This window comes from Rhinolophus sinicus, linkage group LG10 (genome assembly GCF_036562045.2).
Source record: "Rhinolophus sinicus isolate RSC01 linkage group LG10, ASM3656204v1, whole genome shotgun sequence".
Lineage (NCBI taxonomy): Eukaryota > Metazoa > Chordata > Mammalia > Chiroptera > Rhinolophidae > Rhinolophus > Rhinolophus sinicus.
In genome coordinates, this window is record NC_133759.1 from 72145632 (window position 1) to 72168270 (window position 22639).

The 22639-nt window shown below is 37.2% G+C and overlaps 1 protein-coding gene across 12 annotated transcripts in view; it reads right to left on the bottom strand.

Moving 5' to 3' along the window:
- NSD1 (nuclear receptor binding SET domain protein 1) overlaps positions 1 to 22639 on the bottom strand; it is a 141041-nt gene that overhangs the window by 69123 nt on the left and 49279 nt on the right. For all 12 annotated transcript variants that reach the window (XM_074313410.1, XM_074313415.1, XM_074313409.1 and 9 more), the window contains 3 exons: positions 17694 to 17829; positions 7709 to 7881; positions 3245 to 5810 (listed from right to left, as the gene is read on the bottom strand). In XM_074313410.1, the coding sequence (XP_074169511.1) occupies positions 3245 to 5810; positions 7709 to 7881; positions 17694 to 17829 (2875 nt within the window). The remainder of the gene's footprint in view (positions 1 to 3244; positions 5811 to 7708; positions 7882 to 17693; positions 17830 to 22639) is intronic.

The following is a 22639-nucleotide window of genomic DNA, read 5'->3' on the forward strand; positions in this document are numbered from 1 at the left end:
CAAAAAGTGCCTACATTAAGAAAAAGGATTCCGGGGCCGGCCCGGTGGCTCAGGCGGTTAGAGATCCATGCTCCTAACTCTAAAGGCTGCCAGTTCGATTCCCACATGGGCCAGTGGGCTCCCAACCACAAGGTTGCCCGTTCAATTCCTCGAGTCCCACAAGGGATGGTGGGCTCCACCCCCTGCAGCTAAGATTGAACACAGCACCTTGAGCTGAGCTGCCTCCCGGATGGCTCAGTTGGTTGGAGCATGGGCTCTCAACCACAAAGCTGCCAGTTCAATTCCTCGAGTCCTGCAAGGGATGGTGGGCAGCGCCTGCTGCAACTATGATTGAACACGGCACCTTGAGCTGAGCTGCCTCCCAGATGGCTCAGTTGGTTGGAGTGCGTCCTCTCAACCACAAGGTTGCCCGTTCGACTCCCACAAGGGATGGTGGGCTGTGCCCCCTGCAACTAGCAACGGCAACTGGACCTGGAGCTGAGCTGCGCCCTCACAACTAAGACTGAAAGGACAACAACTTGAAGCTGAACGGCACCCTCCACAACTAAGATTGAAAGGACAACAACTTGACCTGGAAAAAAAGTCCTGGAAGTACACACTGTTCCCCAATAAAGTCCTGTTCCCCCCCTTCCCCAATAAAATCTTTTAAAAAAATTAAATTAAATTAAATTTAAAAATAGGGGAAAAGATTCCTAACATTAGAATGAGCAATGATATCTTTGATATGACATCAAAAGCACAAGTAACAAAAGCAAAAACAGACAAATTGGACTACATCAAACTTTAAAATGTCTGCACAGCAAAGGAAACAATTTTACGAAGTGAAAAAACCTGCAGAATGAAAGAAAATATTTGCAAACCATATGTTAAAGAAAGGGTGATTATGCAGAATAAACATCTCCCAGAACTCACTAACAAAACAAACAAACAAAAAAACCCTTTTAAAAAATGGGCAAAGAACTCAGAACAGACATTTCTTCAAAGAAGATATACAAATGGCCCACAAACATATGAAAAGATGCTCAACATCACTAATTACCAGGAAATTCAAATCAAAACAACAATGAGGTATCACTTTACACCTGTTAGGATGACCACTATCAAAAAACTAAAATTAAAATAACAAGTGTTGGCGAGGATGCGGAGAAATTGGAATCCTAGAGCACTGTTGGTAGGAATGTAAAACGCTGCAGGCGCTTTGGGAACCAATATGAAGATTCCTCAAAAAATTATAAATAGAATTATTACACGATTCAGTTAGCTCACTTCTGCGTATACACCTAGAGAATTAAAAACAGGATCTCAAAGAAATATTTGTAACACCCATGTTGTCTACAGCATTATTCACAATAGCCAAGATATGGAAGCAACCTAAATGTCCATTGACAAATGAAAAGCTCAAGAAAATTTTATATGTACATATAACATACTTTTATCCAGCCTCAAAAAAGAAGGAAATCTTGTTATATGCTAGAACATGGATAGACCTTGAGGACACTATGCTAAATGAAATAATCCAATCACAAAAAGACAAACACTGTAATTCCATTTATATGTGGTATCTACAGTAATCGAACTCAGAGAAACAGAATGAGAATGGTGGTTGCTGGGGCTGGGCAAAGGAAAAAACGAGGAGTTATTGTTCAATGGATATAGAGTTTCAGACATGCAAGATGAAAAAGTCGTAGAAACCTGTTGTACAACAATGTGCATATCGTTAATACTGCAACGTACGAGAGGTGATCAAAAAAATACAGTGAATGCTGCTGCCGAGTGCCATCCAACAGAAAGGCAGGGATCTTTAATACGGGTAGTGGCGCGCCAAACCTTAGTAAGACTGTGTGACAAGTTTCAACTTGTTCCATGCAGTCGGGAGTGAGCTACAGTGGAGAGGTGTGTTTTAAAGTGTCCTCCAACATGACAACGCTCCGTGTCACACATCATTTCTGGTACATGGCAATTTCTGTCAAATAAAAACATTACGGTGTGTCCTCATCCACCTTATTCACCAGCTCGGGCACCGTGCAACTTCTGGCTCTTCCCCAAAGTCAAAATGATTCAGGACATCAAGGCAGCCATGATAACACAACTAAAGAAACTCACGAAAGTGGACTTCCAGAACTGCTTCCCAAAGTGGCAAGAATGATGGGATACGTGTGTTGGAAGCGAGGGGGATTAATGACAATGTGTCTTTTACAGCAATAAAAATTTTAAATTTAAACATTCACCGTATTTTTTTATCACACCTCATACACTTTAAACTTGTTCAGAGAGTAAATTTATATGTTTTTACCACAATAAAAATAAAGCACTGATGCATGCTAAGTGAAAGAACCAAACACAATTATTGTATGATACCATTTATATAAAATGTACAGAATAGGCAAATCTATATAAATTGAGGACAAATGAAGGGAAATTGATAAAGGGGATAAGGTTTCTTTCTGGGGTGATGCAAATGTTTTAAAACTGATAATGTTGATTGCACAAGTCTATATTAAAAATCAGTGAAATATAAACTTTAAAAAGATGAATTTCATGGTATGTAGATTCTATCAATAAAGCTGTTAGGAAACAACCTACTATGGTAAACAATTTTTGAGAAATCTTATGTTTAAGAATAATCAGTTTTATCCTCAATAACTACAATGTATTTATTAATATCTTGAAAGACTTCTGTTTTCTTTCTGCTGCTGAGGCAGGATAGCTGGTACTTCACTCTCAAACCGTATTCTAGAAGTGATGTAAGACATCTACGGCCTTAACACACGTGCTACAGAACACTTGCATTTTTTCAAAAGCATATGTCCCCTCTGTCTACTACCTAACAGGTGGACTTTCCTTAAGTTGTGGTCAAAGGAAACCTAATGTTCAATAAAATCTATTTGCTTTTTGTAAGCAACTCGATTTAAATCTCAGGCTCAGAGTCTCTCAATAACCTACAATACCAGATCAAATCCCAAAAAGTTTATGGATTTAAAAAGGTAGGAAAACCAACAAAATGTTACTGAAAACTACTAAAAGCCAAAGGGGGGAAAAATGAGCTTCTGATTAAACAACTTCTGAAAATATACAGAAACCTGGTCCTCAACATTCAGACCCTTCTGCATAAAGCTGTTTCTTCAAGTGATAATCCCTCCCTCCCAGTTTACACTTAGCCCTTCCATTAAAACAGACCAACTTCAGAGGTGGTCATTATCACAACTTCCTCTAATCCCTTTCTACAGCAGTCAAGAATCCTTACCTGGTTCAGGAAGCTCAGGCTGGGGAGTCAAACTGGGAATTCCTGGCTCCTTTTCCATCTCCTCAATGCTGGCACTGGATTTATCACAAACATTCAACCGTGGCCCAACTGAATCTAAGCGGCCGGCATGATTTGGATCTGTCAGCACATCCTCCAGTATGTTTGTCGAAGGAGGAGGTCTATGCTCTGGGAACTCATCCCCCTTCTTTACAGGGTCAGCAGGAAGCAAGACCCCAAAGGCACCCTCAGAGTTTTCTTTCTCCCTAAATCTGTTAGTGCGCTTACGAGGTTTAGTGCGCCTTTGGTTTAAACGCTGCCATCGCTTTTTAGGCACCACTTGATTTAGACCACTGGGTTCATCATTCTCACTGTTCATTTCAGAGTCCAGCTCTGGGCCCTTTCGATTTTCAAAAGAGGGGCCTTTTTCAGGAATTTTATCAGGGTCAGATTGGTTGACTTTGTTGTCAAAATGAACATCGGAAAAACATGCACTGTCTTCATTTGTTAAAGGGCCCATTAATTGAAGGGGTTCTTCTTTAGCAGGGTTTTCTGCACCACCTCTCAAAAAGCCATTCTCTGAAACCCCACTCTCTCCCTGTAGTGCAGCCTCTGGAGTCACACCTGGAAGCCGGTTCAGTTTTCTTTTGCGCTCTGTCTTTAAGGCTTTACGGTTCACTGTGCTCTTGGCCATCTGGCCTGAAAAACCATCTCGCAATTTGGATGATGGCTTTGATCGCCCACAGTTGCGCCTAGTGACACAGTTTGAACGACTTTTGCCAGCAGCAGGGAGGTCTCTTCTGTTGGACACTAAGCCAGGTAGAGAGGCAGACAACTCCCCAGATAGTGCAGAGTCACCCCCGCTAGGGCTAGGATGGACTGGATCCTGAGTGCCATTTCCATTTTTTTCTGAACTGTGAGTGGAGCCTCCTGAAGCCAAGACCTTAGATGTCCCTACAGGACTACTGGTAGAACAGTCCCCAAGACCAGGACTCCGATAGGAGACCAAGTTTTGAGCAGCCATTAACCGCTGCTCCTTGGTCTTACTATCGTGCATATCTTTCAACATCATTAGCAACGTACTGAATTTGTAGTCCGGTTCAATAGGTATATGATTCTGACTGGAGGTGGAAGAAAAAAGTAATGGTTTTGATGGCTTTGATGTTCCAGAGTCACTGACATCTTCACTTAAGGATCTGTAAGAGAGCTCCTTCAACTCTGACAGAACATGTTTCACCACTGCTGTTTCTATGTCACTTGAATCCCTGGTTTTCTCATGCATGTTGCTCAGTAGTTTCAGTCCATCCACTTTCCCACTTTTGGAAATGCTAGCCAAAGGAGAGCCTTTGGAATCCGAAGAACAGCATTTCAAACTGCAGTCCTCATTTATAACTGGAGCTTCTACTACAACTGGATTTTCTTTATGTTTGTACTTTACATTTCGGATCTTGGGCTGTTTGCTTTTTGAATGTAACAGAGCCTGATTTGTAGCCCCACTCTTTATTAGTGGGTTCTCACTGGAAATGCTGGATGGGGTGTTGAATTTTGGAGGGAGGCCATCATTTCTAAAATCTGATTGGGGTTTGCGGACAAGAGTGGACACTTTAAAATCAGAGAGATTAACCTGAGATGTCTCAGTTCCAGACTCTGCTGTCTTAGTACAATCTGTTAAGTGATCTGTATGTGAGTTAGTAATGAGGGACTTCTGCTTTGCTTTTACCTTAGTGTTCGTGGCAGGATACCTAGCATACTTTACCTTTTCGCTTTTCTGCACGGATAACATGTTCCCTGTTCTATCAAAAGCATCTGTAATTTCAAGAACACTGTTATCAGACTCTGAACTATGATCTATAGGATCCAGATCACTACTTCCATCATCAGAAGTGGTACAGATACTAATGGAATCACTTCGTTTTTCTTCATCACCTGCTCCAATATAGCAGAGCTGAACTTTTGAACTGCACACCAGACCTCGTTGGAGCTTCTTCTTCTCTCCAGAACGCTTAGAAATCAAGGCACCCTCAGACAAGCCCAGTAAAGAGTCACAATTTGAAGTCTCAAATTCTTTCTTTGCAGTGTTTTTTGTACAAGAAGAAAACAGGAAACTTCCCGGGGCAGTGCCAGCCCCAGTAAGGCTGTTTGCTATCCTGGAAAGTTCATTAGAAGCCTGCTTATCAGATACATCCCCAGAAATAAAGTTTATGCCAAGGTTCTCGGGAATCTTTCCCCTCCGTTCTTCCTTATGTGATTCAAACTGCATGTGGCCCTTTTTCACACAAGTCCTTTTTGGATTATCAGTGCTCTTTCTGGCTCGAGACTTAGCACAAGGCTTTTCCTTCTCATCTGCAGAATGTTCAGAGTCAAACGCCAGAGATTTCAAGCAGCCATTAAGCAACAGGTCATGTTCAGATTCAGGATCATTTGTACAGTCCTCAAATGGCATATCCTCCTCACTGTCCAATTTGATCGAACTGTTGACACATTTTCGGTTCTTCGACCCTTTGGGAACATCATACTGTTCAGCAAGACCAACACTGGCTTCCCATTTACTCAAAATTTTCTGAGGAACCTTAAATTAAAGGAGAAAAAGATTGTCACTAATCAAAGAAAGGGGAACGGGCAACAGGGAGCTGATCAGTGGACATCTCACAAATCAGCTTTCAAAGTATCTTCTACTTCCTTCAAGGCCCTTTTATGGGACCAGCCAGGTAGCTAGCACTCCCAGCTTACCCAGAGCTTAACTAATGGGGAGTCCTCAACACTACATTACCACTAAGATCTGTCATCAGAGGAAAGACTGATCTCATAAACCCTCCATTCTCTCGGCCTTTATAAGCACAAAGGAGTGGACCATAACTTAGACTACAGCATTACATTACTAATCAACATCACATTACCAAATCAAGAAATAACCAGACCCTTCCGACTTACCTCTCCACACTTTAAATAAGGATTTATTTTCTTCCTGACTTATGAAGGCCAAGCACTTGCTCGGCTGCATAAAGAAAAAGGAAAAGGCTAAAGAAATGAATATGAAAAAAAATGAGAACAGGAGAAACGAATGCATCAGACCTGCCCTAGGAGATCTGAAATCTGAACCTCAGGTTATCAGTAGGCCCTTGGCTAATCAAAGTTCTTCTATACATGTTACATACAATCTGGATTACAACCAAGCAGTCCAGAGACACCAAAACACTCTGTGTATAACAAATTACATATGCTCTTTCCTTGATTCCTCAATGCATGAGGACGTTGAGGCTCTGTGAAATATACCTAATTTTCCCGACTCTTATTTATTTCTCTCCTTGGCTTCATAGAATAGGTATTAGTCAAGGTTCTCACTAACACTTAGTGTTCACAAATACTTAAATACTTGTGAAAGGGATGTTCTGCTGAACATGTAAAAATTCAGGTCACTAGACAGGTAGCCTCCTCTTATAAAGCAATAAACTGACTGTCTGGTTAATTTTACATACAAACACACACCCATTAATTCTCGCAACTGCGACCAGAGTAAGTCAATTTTCCAGAACCTGAGAGCTCTAATGAACATCTCAGAAAAGGGAGTTGGTTAATCTAATAGCTAAAGGTATGACACAAAAACTCTGACACTTCCCCACCACCAACTACCCAAAGTATTACAAAGGATGTAGCTATAAGCCTCCGTTAACAGCAGCACATACTAGTTGTTTTGGAGCATCAACCGTATGACATATTAAATATTTATAATTATTTCTAATCCACCCAAGGAACGTATTGTTACACTAGTTTTAGAATTAAAGACATTGGTCCTTAGAAAACTCAAAAATAGCAGGGACTGCATACTGACTCTAAATTATCCTAATTATGATTTTTATCGTCTAAAAGTATGTATACATAGAAAAGTAAGAAACACAAATCTAAGAGGAACTATTTCCCCTTCTAGAATTGACTATAAAAGAATATTAAAATATGCCAAAAAATTACTTGGCCAACATAAAACGCCAAGAAAACAAAAAAAAATCCCAAAATGTTCTTCATTAAAACATAACCAGTTTTGAAACTGCAATCTTAAGCATTCGCCACCACACACAAAAACAAAACAAAAATGTTTAAAGCTTTATCTTTCTCATTTTTAAGAGAAATGTTTAATCCAGAGAGTGAGAAGTAGAATATTGTTTTGATGATTATTTTCTTCTTACATAACCAAAGATGATGATTATGCCACTTTTTATTGTCACATCTAAGTGACATGGCAAAAATTAGCTGAAATCATCTCTCAAAAAACTGAGTGTAAATAATTTGGAAGGCTAGCCCCATCTCACCCCTGAAAAAGTAAAAAAACAAAAATCCTTGCCTTGTACCTATTTTCTCACAAATATCCTACTACTACAGGAAATAACTTACATTTCAAAAATATAATACTTCTTCTGTACCTTCTCCCTGCCCACCCAAGAAGATCATTTGAAGGTCTGTTGCTGTTTTTACCTTATGCCTATATCCTTTTTCTTTCTGCTTCCCTCTTCTTCTAAGGACAGGTAGCTCTTCAAACTGATGTCTGCCTTCAAACATGACAATTGCTTTTCCGGCCACCCAAGCTCTTTCAGAAGGGTCTCCGAAAGCCTCCACATAGTACTGCCGATAGGGCCTCCGGTTGGAAACTAGATAAGGAGAAGAACCAGTGTCATTACTTTAAAAACAGGACTGTTCATCATCAAGATAACAGGCACACCATTGTTGCCAAACAAGCTTCTGTTTACCAAATTAATTCAGTCAACGAGCTAAAAAATCTGAACAAGAAACTGAAGTAGGTGAGATAGAAGGAAAATTTTAACTATTCAATTAATGTAGCAAGAAAATGATTAAATTTATGAAAGAATGGTTTGGTCTGATAAGCTATATATTCTAAACCAGTTAGAGGTTGATTAGCTAATCACAGAACAAATTCATGTAGCAACCAGCTGAAGTTCCTTTTACCATCAGTCTATAAAGTCTTACACTCTTGTTACTAGAAAATACAAAGGGCATATAAGCTACAGCACCACAAATATAACAATGAACAAGAACTAACCACCACACAAACTCTAAAAACACTATGCTAAAATGTAATGAGGAAGAAACGCTTCAACACCATGCCATGTGTAACACACTAACGTTTATGGAGTAGCTATTCCAGGCCAGGCCCTATATTAGGTGCGTGGCATGGATTCTTCTAAACAACCAACTCTAAGAAACAAGTAGTATGATTCCCATTTTATAGACATAGTAAGTCCAATAACTTCAGAGAAGGCAAATTCAGAATACAACATTGGCTCTGCAGAGAAAGTGGAACTTGCTATTTCAAAATACAGAAATTTAAAAAAAAGAAAAAGAAAAAAAGAAATCCCAACAGCAATAAAAACAAAAAGAAATCTAGTTATTCTACAGTTTCCTGGTTGTTGAAAGTTCTATGCATACAATTACCAAAAATAAAAACAAAAATCTCATCCAGGAAAGATTATAATCAAGTTTATCTAGTATATGTATCCCCCATACACTTAGCATTTTTCATATCACTAAAAAATGTCAAAAAAGAAATATAGTCAGGGCTACAAATGATTTGTCTTTTTCTAGAAAAGGAAATCATTTTAAATAAAAATTCACTTTAACTCAAATCTAATTTCCTTACAAGAATCATATTCTGTTTCAAAAGGCAAAAAAGAATGTAAACAACTCTCTGAAAAAACAGGAAAAGCCTATTTCCTTCAGAATGAAAGAAAAAGGGAAGGAGAGATTTATAAACTGAACTTTAGAACAAGCTGTGAATACTTTCAAAACTCCTATCTTCATAGTAATTGGAAAAGTAGCCAAAATGTCAAGTTAATTTCAATAGAAGCGTCTTTATAAATGCTTATTTCAAAGCTGTAAAACCAAGAAATGAAACGTACCTATGAGTAGCTATCATAAACTTTAGTTGAAATGGTTGTTTTTCTATAAAAATACAGCTTATTAATAAAATTACAACCTGGTTAAATTTTCTGTTTATTCCATTTTTAAAAACTGAAACAACTGAATTCCTTAGACTCTACCTAGTAAGTTAAATCTTTCAATAGAAACCACTTATAATGAGGGATAAAAATTGGTCAGATATATATGTACTTATACAGAGGTTCTTAAAGTCCATTTGAGAATTAAATCATTCTCCCATAAATAAGTAAATTCAACAAATCTGTATAAGTAATACAGATTGAACATTTATGATGTGCCAGCAGTATAGAAAAGACAAAAGAACTCACTGCCTGTTGGGTAAGAAGTACAGAAATAGACTGTGGTAAAATGATGACAATTCCAGTAACATAAACATTCACTTTCAAAAAAATAACACTAGCCCTTGAGCCATTCTCTACTGTTCGGGTCCACTTCTATTTCTTTGAAGTGAATTATCTCTTCTAATAAACTACTCTTTCAGCACTTAAAGTAACAATAATAATAATAATATCAATAACAACAACACTAAAAAGTGGAAAACAATAACTGGAGGACAAATGGGACACCCGGGCAGAACTTTTAAAGGTAAACTGCTTATGAAGGGGAGAATTCCAGTATGAGGGCTCAGATACTCAAAGGCATGAATGAATAAAACCAACGAAAATGGCTGGAACTACAAGTACTTTAGAACACTAAATCATAAAGTGAAAGGAAAGGGAAACTAAACCGGTAAGCAGTGGCCAGACCTGAAACAGCGTGGATACCATGGTAAGAGCCAGACTATTACAATGTTGGCAATGAGGAGTCTCATTTAAACTGTGGAACCACAGGCTTAGTTTTGCATCTTAGAAAGATAAATCTTCTTGATCTGTGAATAACATATTTAAGAGGAAACAAGAGGAGACTCACTAGACCTGAGATTATCAAAACAGTGTACACATGAGATAACTAGAACCTAAACTAAGGTAATAGCAAGAAGAATTAAAAGAACAAAATTTGAAGAAAAAAAAAATTTAAGACAAAAAGACTTGTCATATAATAAAAAGTCAAAACAGATTATTTGAACACCAATGTTCATAGCAGCGTTATTCACAATAACCAAAGGTTAAAACAATCCACTGAAAGATGAATGAACAAAATGTAGTATACAGTAATTCCTCTTTATCCATGAAGGATACATTCCAAAACCCACAGTAGATGCCTAAACCACAGACAGTACCCTATATTTACTATGTCCTTTCCTATACACACATACCTATGACAAAGTTTAATTTATACATTAGACATAGTAAGAGATTAACAATAACTAATAATAAAATAGAATAATTATACTGTAATGAAAGTTATGTGAGTGTGGTTTCTCTCTCAAAATATCTTCTTGTACTCTCACCCTTCTTCTTGAGATGATAAGATCAAAGTGAACAGTGCAAGCATTGTGACACAGCGCTAGGCTTACTACTGACCTGTCGATCCATCAGGAGGAGGATCATTTGCTTCAGGGACCTGGGTCACTGACGCATAACGATGTCAATGGTTGGATGTCAGGCGCAGACTATGTGGGTGGTTGGGGAAATTTCCTATTTTTGGACTGCAATTGACCATAGGTAACTAAAACTGCATAAAGCAAAACCAAGGATAAGGGGGGACCTACTGCTTACATACAATGGAGTATTACTAAGCCTTAAAAATGAATGAAATACATAATACAACATGGATAAACCTTAAAGATACTATGCTAAGTGAAATAAGCCAGACACAAATGAACAAGGATTGTAAGAATTTTTAAAAAATCAATTAAATATTTTTAAAGTGGAAATCTTTAAAGGTAAAGAACGTAGACTGAATACTCAAATTTAGTTTTGTTCCTTTCTGAAACCCCACTAAAAACCAGTAAAAACAGTTTTTAAAAGGAACAAATACAAAAGACAAAGTATAGAAAAAGAAACAATAAAAATCTGGGAAAGCTGGAAGTCAGATGGTGATGCATTAAATCTAAGAGAGTTGAATGATAAGATAAGCCTGCCTTTAGAAAAGTTGGAAGCAATCTGATTTATCCCCAGGTTGCTGCTGTGTGAAGGATACCCTAGAAGAAGAAGTATAGAAAAGTCTAAAAACAAGATTGGCTGAAGGTCTGTTCAAGTTAAAGAGTATTTCCAGGTCAAAATGAAGTTAATCTCTACTAAAGCTACAGTAAAGAGACTTTCAAGACATAAATCCATTAAGGACAGGGAGAACAAGAGGACAGCTGAGTGTAAATTACAAGTGTGCTATACAGTTTTAGAAGCCGGGAAGCACATAGATAAGTATTATAGTAACTAACTTAATAGATCCAAGAATGCCAAATCAGTGAGCAAAGCCAAGAACCAACTTTAACTACACCATGCATCATTTTAAAGGCAAAGTAACTGGGAACACCTGGTACCTCTGGAGTTTAGGAGAGTAAAATGGAGGATTGGTTGAAAGCTGTCAAGCAGCGGCAGATACCTAAATTGCCTCCTCCAAGCCAAACCTCCAGATAATGCCTCACCCCTTCGCCCAGAGAAGACTAGAGCTCCTTCTACTCGACGGAATAAAACAGGTCTCTAGACTGATCAACACCAAGCACAATCCAGAAATAAAACCGTACCAAAAAACAGAGTAGGGAACGAGTAAACTGAATGCTACCACCACCCAGTCTTCTTTCGCTGCACTGAGCTCCCAGAACACAAGAAACCGGATTCTCACTCTCTTGGTAGGAGGCTAAAGAATCTTCTCTGAGGAGTACCACCACCAAGCCAAGAAAAAAAATGGAGAAGGTACTGACAAGAGACCGAGGGGGTCACCCTACAAAGAAACTAAAGGTTGACAACCTCTACACATTCTGAACTGCCCACATGGCTCTTTAGTTCTCACTCTTGAACACAGATATAAGGAAAGCCTCAAACATAAAAAAATAGAGAACAAAAAAAAAGAATATTGCGCTAATGAAATGAGATGCAGGGAACAAAAAGGAATTCTTGAGAATTAAAAACATAACAAAAATGTCAAACTCAAAAAAGGTTTGAAGACAAAGTTGAGGAAACTCTCTATGAAGTAAGAAGAACAAAACAACAAAAACGCCAAAAAAAAACAAAAAGAAGAAGAAAGGAAAAAAATTATGAAGTCCAATGCAGGAGAGGCAACATCTGATAAAGAGTTACACAGAAAGAGGATAAACAGAGCAAAGGAAATAATCAATGAAATAATTCAAGATAATATCCCAGAATTAAAGAAAGTAAATTTGTAGATCAAAAGGGCCCATATTAAGTGCCCACTACAATGGAGGAAAACAGAATCACAAAAACGTATGGAGCCTTGCAAACTATATGAACAAAGAGAAGAGTCTACAAGTTTTCAAAAGAGAGGGACAAAAATCAAATACAAAAGATCAAAAATCAAAATAACCTCAAATTTAATATAATAGCAACTCTGGAAGCTAGAAGACAATGGAGCAATGCCTTCAAAATTCTGAGCAAAAATTTCCAGCCTAGTATTTTATACCAGCCAAACTATCAAACAAGTGTAGGAAAAGAATAAAAAATATATTTACATAATGCAAGGTCTCAAAACATTTACCTCCCACTCCCTTTCTCAGGAAACTACTGAAGAACTTGGCATACATTCAAAATGAGTGAGTAAACCCAAAATAAGGAAGACATGAAATCCAACACTAACTAGAGAGTTGAACCGGATCCTTAAGATGACAGCTGTTCACCAGGCATAAAAGGTAACTAGTGTACACTGAAGGAATATATAAGGTGAGATTTCTTCAAGATGACGAAAATGACAAATTACCAATGTATCAGATCATGATGAAAAAATAAAAACTAGGGGAGTTTTATAAATATACAGAATATTAAAAACCATCTCCCTCACCAACACACACACACACACACACCCCTACCACGAAAAACAAAATGTGGTGAGGACAAAGCAAGCAAAGTACTGTGTACACTGATATAACAACGTACACACTGAATTCCTAACCAAAATCACAATACAATGGGGAAAACAAAAGGATGTTAGAGATTGGGTGGGAGGTGGAACCCAATGCAAGTGTATAATCCAGAAGGTTGGAATTTTGAGATACAGAGATAAATATCAAAAGATCCAGCCAGTAAAGTTGACCGGTGCTTAGAGGGAGCAATGGAGCGACAGCAGATTGTTTTCCTAACAAGGCTTGTAGAATTTACCATTTGACTTTTTAAATTATATGCACTGTATATGATATAATAAGTAATGACTTTTAAAAAGTGAAAACCAAAACCTTTATAAAAATTTGAGTTTATTTGGAATATTTTGCTTCACTAAGAAAACAAACATGATCACAATAATATAAAAACTGCACTATAATGTTTAATTTTTACACTGGTAACTTATACTGCTACAGGAGAGTCAGACATTAATAGTGGTCATAATTTCATTGTAGTGGGAATCAGGATTACTTTGATAGCTATCCAAAATTTCTGCTACTGGGCAGTATCAATAGCAAGACTGGTGCTTCTACCGGGAATGTGTTATGAAGGAGATGAACAGGAAAAGGAGCACATTCAAAGAAAAATGGAAAGTTAACTAAGAGTGTTACTTAAGCTTCCCAGAAGTTGGCTGACTATAGCTTTCCATAAACTATAGGGAAAAAGAAAGAAAACAAAAGGGAAAAGTACAAAATGCAAAGAGAAAATGGAAAACGTGAGTAATATGAAATAAGGAACTGTAAGGTTAAATAGATCCATTTTAACGTTTTATCATTTCTCCAGTAGGAAGCTATATGAATTCAGCCTTTCTGGGAAGCTCTTTTGAATTTAAAAGTTTTAACCTTTTCTAGCCCCCAAAACATGGTCTCTTCCTGCCAGTAAAGGCAATTGCTCTCTGGTGTGACCACATTCTTGACTCAGAAACCGGCCAGTTGGGAATCCTCAAGTAGGTTGTACCAGTCACTACATGCACCCTCAGCCACCCTTAACACAAACCCTGGAAGGGGGTGCTGCTCCTGCTCCCGTCAGGGCCCATTCCTCACTGCGACGTGAATCCCATCTCCGTCTTCCCTTCTCAGAAATCCTATGTTATGATCCCATCTTTGATCCTCCCCCACTCCCTTCTTCAGCCTCTCCCTATCTCCAGAGCTCTTCTCATCAGTACTAACTGCATGATCCTGCCAGTTTTTAAAAATCCTCTGGACCCCAAACATCTCTCTTGCTGTAGCACCCCCATTTCTCTGCCTTTGTCTCCATTTCCTCAAATCAGTCTAATTCAACTTCAGCCACAGTCATACGACCAAAAAAAACAATGTTACCAATGATCCTCACCTACTTATTCCTAATGGACATTTTATTTATCTCTAGGCAACATTCAACCAAATTGACCTCACCTTCCTTCTTAAAACACTCATCATCAGTATCACATTCTCCTGGTTTTCCATCTCTTTCTGACTCTTTCCGACTCTTTCCCAAGCTCAGTGTCTTCCATACAGACCTCAAATGTTGGCTTTCTCAAAGCCACCTTCTTACTCACTGCATATTTTGCCCCAAGACCATTTCGTCCACGCCCTCCCTGCACATGACTTCAATGAATACAAGCAAGTCGATGTCACCCCTGAGTTACAGACACTCGAGTACTCTCAATAAATGGCAAAACTAGTTATGCACTGGTGAAGCTAAAAACCCGGGAGCCATCCTGAGATACAGAAACCGGGGAGCTAGAAACCTTAGGATCTTACTCTCCCTCATTCCCCATTATCCATCCATTACCAAATCATACAGATTTTATCTCCTATTTTCACCACTTTCATCTCACCATAATCACCACAATGACACTTTTAACTATCTCTTCTAATTTATTTGTCCCTCCTATTCCATTTTCTACATTGCAATCAGAGTGAACCTTAAAAAAAACACAGACCTTGCGATAACATAGATGAATCTTGAGATTATAATGCTAAATAAGTCAGACAGAAAAAGTAGAGAACCATGTGATTTCACTAATATATGTGGGATATAAAACTAAAAACAACAAAAGAACAAGAAAAACAAATGAGAAACAAAAACTCATAGACACAGACAATAGTTTAGTGGTTACCAGAGAGTAAGGGGGAGTGGGGGTGGGAGAAGAGGGTAAAGGGGATCAAATATATGGTGATGGGAGGAGAACTGACTCTGGGTGGTGAACACACAATGGGATTTATAGATGATGTAATACAGAATTGTACACCTGAAATCTATGTAACTTTACTAACAATTGTCACCCCAATAAACTTTAATTAAAAACAAACAAAAAACACAGATCAGATCGCAACACCCTCTGCTCATAGCCCATTAATGGTATCCCATTGTTCTTACGGAAAAATACAAATTTGTAAATGAAGTTTGCAAGATGTTGCAGAATGACACATATCTACTTCCCCAGCCTCATATTGTGCCACCTTCCATCAGTCTATGGGCTGCAGCCTTCTCAGAGGTGGAGCAATTAATATTTTTCTGTACCTGGAACCATCTTCTCCTTTTGTCCTTAGTTAAGTCCTACTCATCCTCTCAGTTCTCTGATCAAAGATAATTTTACTAGCAAAACTGGCCCTGAATACCCCCTGCACCAAAAGTCCAGGGTTAGGTAGCTCTACTATATATCACTGACTGTAAACCAGTATTTTTCCTTGGACACGGGCCACAGTTAAGTAATTGTCTATTTCTCTGATCATTTGCTGGTGTCATGTCTCTTTAACTGAATTCTATTTATGAGGGCAAGAAAGACTGACATTTTGCTCATTACGGGATCCCTATACCTAGCACAGTACCTATACAATGTACTTAGTATTTGTCAAATAAATGGCCTGGACCCAACTGGTGCGCATGAGGAACAATATAATGCCCAGTAAGAAACCAGTAGTCCCACAGGCATAGAAAGGGAAGACGTGGGAGACTGAAAGAATTTTCTAAATTTAAATGTCCAAACAGACCACAAAAAATAAGATATTTTTTTAAAAAACAGAGAGCTGTCGGGCCGGCCCAGAGGTTAAGGTGGTTGGAGCGCCGTGCTCCTAATGCTGAGGTCACTGGTTCGATTCCCACATGGGCCAGAGAGCTGCGCCCTCTATAGCTAAGACTGTGAACAATGGCTCTCCCTTGAGCTGGACTGGGTGAGTGGCCGCCAGCCAGCGAGAGATGCCGTGAGCTGCTGTGAGCGGCCAACCGACAACTGGCGACCGACTGCCTCAGCCGGGGGAGCACAAGGCTCATAACACCAGCATGGGCCAGGGAGCGGTGTCCTACACAACTAGACTGAGAAACAACGGCTTGAACCGGACTGGGCGGGGGGAGGCAGAAGGGGGGGAAAAAACAAAACAAACAAAAAAATCAGAGCGATAAAGGTCTTTGGGCAACTCAATATTCAATATTCAAAATATAAAATCAAATCCAGCAAACCCATTTTTGGTAAATCATCCCCCAGATAAGTGGACACATGTATATATAAAACACACAGTTATTCTTCACATCATTGTGTGTACACACAAATACATGTATGTATGTATATACATATATACACATTTGTATATATATAGATGTATGTAATTGTCTTTACAACACAAGATTAGAAACAACTTAAACATCCATCAGCAGGGAAATGGTTATGTAAAATATAGTGTATTCAAAAAGTGAAAAACCATGCAGTTATAAAAAAAAAAGTTTTCAATGCACTAACATGGAAAAATCCCCAAGAAGTCAAAAAAGCAACTGTAGAACAATCATACAATATGCTATTTTTATGTTAAAAGAGGTAGGGAGATGAGAATGTGTATGTGGATTTACATAAAGAAACTCTAGAAAGAAACATTAATAATAATTGGTTAGTCCTTGAAAGGAGGGGTAAATAGGGCAGATAAAAGGAGGTAATGAGTTCATTTTTTAAATCTATGTGTATATGACCATTCAAAAACTAAAATACATATATTAAAACTACAGTAAAATTACAAAGCACATCAATAGGAAAAAGGGAGCTCAAGATCAAGTCTCCGCTCCATCATATACCATTCAAAGATAAGAGTCCTGAATTCAAACAGAACAAGCACATAAGTAACCAACTACAGTAACTAATGGCAATACTCTAAATCAAGATTTTACAATTCAAAATAACTTAAGCATTTTTTATCCCTGTTTCATCTTTAAAACAAAAATGATATAAACCTGAAGATTAAAGTAGAAAAACGTAAATACACTGAAAAGTGATCCTGGACAATGTAAACTTTAGGTAATAAGCCTAACATTTTCCTAGAATCTACAGATAGAATAATTGACAATTTTTGAACTATAGAGTAAAATAAAACACCTTTAAAATATCCAAAAAAGTAAAATATATTAATAGGAACTCATTCATGAAATGCTCCAAGGTAAAAATGGATTATTACTAAAGGCAACAAAAATTGGGTTGTACTATAGGCAACTGCAAGTTTATAATTCCAAACTCTATTTTACCACGTAGAATAAACTGCAAGCATTACCTTTCATTTTTGAGTGAGTGTTAATCAATGGATCAGAGCAAATCCTGCAGGGCCACCATGGGCGTCTCTTGAATTTTGCCCAGATGAGATCTCCAACTTCATACTTCAGTGGTGTAGACTTTGTCTTGGGCTGACACTTTAGATAAGACAAAACATGGGGCATCAATAAGAATCAAAATCTTTTGAAATAGTATCATTTTCTCACTAGCTTGAGCAAGCAATACCTAAAAAATTCTAGATAAAAACACTTCAGCTTAACAATTAACAACTAAACTTCTTTGTCTTAATTGTTCATAACATAACCCTTCATACAGTGGTAGCTCTCAATTTATATTTGTTTTATATAAGTAATTATCTACATTCTGGGAAAATACACAATTTGATTTATAAAGAGCTAAGAACTGAAATAATAAACAGAATCATCCTAAGGAAAAGATATCTTTGCCCTACTCCTTGGATCATAACACATTTGCAGGAAAAAGAGAAAATTATGAAAAAAATTTTAACAATGACAAGAGACTATTAGTCAGTCAATTATATGTCAATTATATATCAATAAAACTGGGGTGGGAAAAGACACCTTCTGCAGGTGATGTTCTACATCTTTCCCAAATAAAGACAGACATCCAATTAATTAACAATAATGGTTTGAATGAAATAATCCTGAAAAATACAGGCTAGATTCTAGCAATGCCAATACAACTGACTTGGATACTTCCCAGAATACATGAGAGAGGCTGCATCCAGAACAGTGCACTGCACAACTCCAAGGGACACTGGTCATGCAGAATACATTATGAATCAAGCTTCTTGGACTTGTTCAATGCAGAAACCCTGGCTGCATCTTTTCTCCAAAAACAGTATGTCTAATTCATCTGCAATCCAAATGCCACCATCTCAGCTCTAAACCACATTCATGCCTTTAACACCCCAAACAGTACACATCTCTTGCCCTGAGAGGAAGACAGCTTTGTGTTTTGTAGAACCAAGTTTCAAACCTGATAAACCACACAAAAAGTTACAATGTGATGAGATATTTCTGAGTAGCCAAAAGAAGCACCAAGGGTACTTGGACAAAGAACAACCTACACCATTTACTCCAAGAGGATGTACAAATATTATTACGATTTTTTGAAAGTGCCAAGTCTTCAAAAAGACTTGGTGAGCTCCTCCCTCAGACTCAATGTTCCCTCCTAAAAACCTAAATCAGTATCTACCTGGCACAGAATAAGTATACAAAAAAGAACAAGCTGAATGAATTGACTGAAGTCATTCAAATAAAAATAATGAATAATGATGAAGCCCAAGGGTATCATTGGATTGGTCTCCATTCAATGATTTGTTAAGTCCCCATTCAACTTTTAAGACTGCATTCACACAGAAGTTAAATTAAATCTCATAGAATGCCCTTACTAAAAATACTGTGATTAGTTCTTCACGTATCTAGTTACTAGGAAATGAGAAACTAAATCTTATTATATAAATAAATGTTTTTAAAAGCCCAAGGTGCCACTTTTCCCTGATATCAGTTTATAAGTTATGGGGGAGGAGGGGGGCACATGACTTCTAAGCTAATTGGCTTTGGACTTTAAAACCAAGATACCAAGATGGGATGGAAAAACAAGTCTTTTATTTGCCTGTACTGAAAACTACAATTTGAGTAGGCTTCCCATAAATTCCTAATATAATTTAATTTGTGATCACTTAATTTATTTTGCAATCTTGACTGAATATGAAACTTGCCTGATTAGTCAAGTCCTAAATGACTTTAAATACACTAACATTTACTTGATGTTTGCTATGTGCCAGGCACTGTTCCTCCTTTAATCCTCTTAAGGTAGATACTATATTATTATTCCTATGTAGTGGCAGAGCCAGGATTCAAATCTAGGCAATCCAACTCTGGATCCCAAACTCTCAACCACTACTTTATTATCCAATAACAATAAAACCCCACGATTGTTATGTGCTTTATGACAAATTCAGCCATAATCAACTTATGACACGATGTTGGTTCTGTCTTCCCCGCATATTACTACTACGAACTGATTTTATCATCAGGAAGTATAGCCATAAAACACAAACCTTCAACAGAGAGCAGAAAAAGACCATGAGTAGTGTCAGGTAAAGTCAGAAGCCAGAATCACACACCCAGACAAAGTAGTAGTGTGTTGTCTTCTGACTCCATCACAAATTATGCCACCTTAAACAAACCAGTTCATTCAGCCTGTTTCCTAAGCCATAAAATCAGGAAAGAAACACCTCTACCACAAACCATCAAAATAAAATAACTATTAATTCTGTTCCTAATATTTTCACCCAAAGGAAATAATCCAAATAAGTAAAAGACTGCAGAAAAATATTTAAGGCAAGTATTTATGACAACAAAAAACCTATTAAACAAATTATGCTGACAACTCAATGAACTATGCAAAGTGCAGATAAAGTTATGGGATACACACATACAACATACCAACCATTTAGAAAATATGCTGAAACTGTAATGATGATAAAAAAAATAAAGTCATTGAGAAACACAAATAAAGTTTTATTAAATTAATGGTATCACGGGTGGAGATTTTTATAAACCTGAAATGTTAATTTTCTCTTTACTGTCTTTACTGATTTACCATGATGACCATATAAAACAATATATGCAAACCCACTGGGAATAAATGTCTATACAAATACATATTGTTAATACTATTATTAATGGACAACATCCAAATCATACTGACCTTAACACATAAAGTCAGACACAGGCAAGAATGCCAAAGAGAAGCCTCAAAACATGAAAATAGACAAAATAAGAACATGGGGGGTGGGGGGAAAGAATATGACTCTTCTCTTCAGAAGAGCTTCAAAATTTCACCTTGCTCCCAAATAACTCCTTGTTAAATCAATAATTCAACTATACACAAACTTACAAGAGATACAAAGATGAATTCCTGATCCCAAGATAGTTGAGGAATAACACAAAAGACTAGAGTGAAGAAATGTCATCTGAGCTTAGAATGGCACGACAGGCATATTTCATAACAACTTTTCCTAATATCCCTATATGTCCGGTCGGAAGAAATCACTGAGGCTAAGCCTTTTTATGTACACTACTGCGGTGAACTGTGCTCACTCAAAAGATACACCTCCATACCTGTAAATGTAATTTTATCTGGAAATAGGGTCTTTGCAGATAATCGAGATGAAGTCAATTAAAGTTGTCCCTAATCCAATATAGCTGTGTCCTTATAAAAAAGAAAACTTTGGACACAGACACAGACACACATAGAGGGAAGATGATATGAAGAAATAGGGAGAACTCCATCTACAAACAAGGAATGTCTGAGGCCACCAGCTGCTAGGAAAGGCATGGAACAGATTGTCAGAGCCCTCAGAAAAAAACCAACCCTGGCAGACAACTTGATATTGCAGTTGTAGCCTCCAGAACTGTGAAACAATTTAATTTCTGTTGTTTAAGCCACTCACTTTGAGGTACTTTATTATAGCAGGCCCAAAAAACCGGTACACATACATTATCTTGCTTAATCCCCACAACATTATGAAATAACATTATCTCCATTTTACAGATAAACAAGATCAAAATGGTTAAATCACAATTGGAAAGGCTGAGATTTAAACCCACATCTGATTTGATTCCAAAGACCATTTTTTTGCACTACAATACCCTGTTTTCCTCTAATTTTAACTGTAAGTAAATACGGTCAGAATTTGTGTTCTGTGTTTAAATCAAACCTAAAAACTAACTTGATTCAAAATCTCCATTTCTTTTCCCTTACTGACAGTAACATGTCACACATTAAACTTGCCTGTAGAAGCTTGTCACTGCTTTCCTTAAAGGGCTGATAAATTTCTGCAATCAAAATCAAGAAGTGGCTCCTGAGCCAAAAGCTGTGATTAAAGGACATTTTAGGTGCAATTTGAGTATTTTCACTAAAAAAATTTCCATCAAGAGATCCAAACCAGACCTATATTGCATTTCTAAGATAAAACAAGCTCAGGTGGTCCAGGTATGTTCCTAGATGTTTGAGACAAAAACTTAAGTTGTGTTCTATTAATGTTACCACAGAGCCTTTGATACCAGGTACATCCAAAACTTACAGTTGAGTGAACTATTCAAAATCAGCTAAATCATAGTACTACGGTATCTTTTTTCCTTTATTTTAAAATTTGTACTGTGGTGAGAACACCTAAATGAGATCTATCCTCTTTAATTTTAAGCATACATTATTGTTGTCTATTTGTACAAAAAACAATAGCTTCTAAAATAACTTAAGAACGTACAGCGATATAGGACTTAAGGTAAAGACCTAGGGTGTGGGGAAAGCACTAGTACTTCGCATGATAATTATCAAAGAACTCTGTGTAGACTAAGTTCTCATTTTGGTTACTAAGAATTCCCATAAAATTAAACTCGCATAAGAAAACAATGGCAAAATAGAAGACAAAAATTTATCCTTTTAAGACAATTGATTTATGAGATATTGTAAAAGCTACTTTTTACAAGCTGAAACTGTCCATTTTGAGAATAAGTTCATCAACTCAGGAAGAGTATAAATGATCCGGCTTATAAACAAGTAAAATTCATATTCTGAACATTTGTTAACAGTCTGCTACTGCTTCTATCAATTCCAGAAAGAAAAAAAATTAAATAATTTGATTTAAAATTCCAAGTTTTAAATGTTATACTAAAGAATTATATTGTATAGAACTATTTGAATATTACTTTGAAATTTCAACTTTTTCCAACCTAGGCAAAAGTGATTCCTTTATTCTTGTGATGAAAACAGGTAGTTTCACTATTTTACAACTAGGACACCTAAGGTAAGAAATTAAACTCACATTGTTGTTCATTTAACAAGAATATTTTGAGTAAATAAAAATAGATAATCTTACATTTGTATAAATATGGTTTACAAAGCACTTTCCAA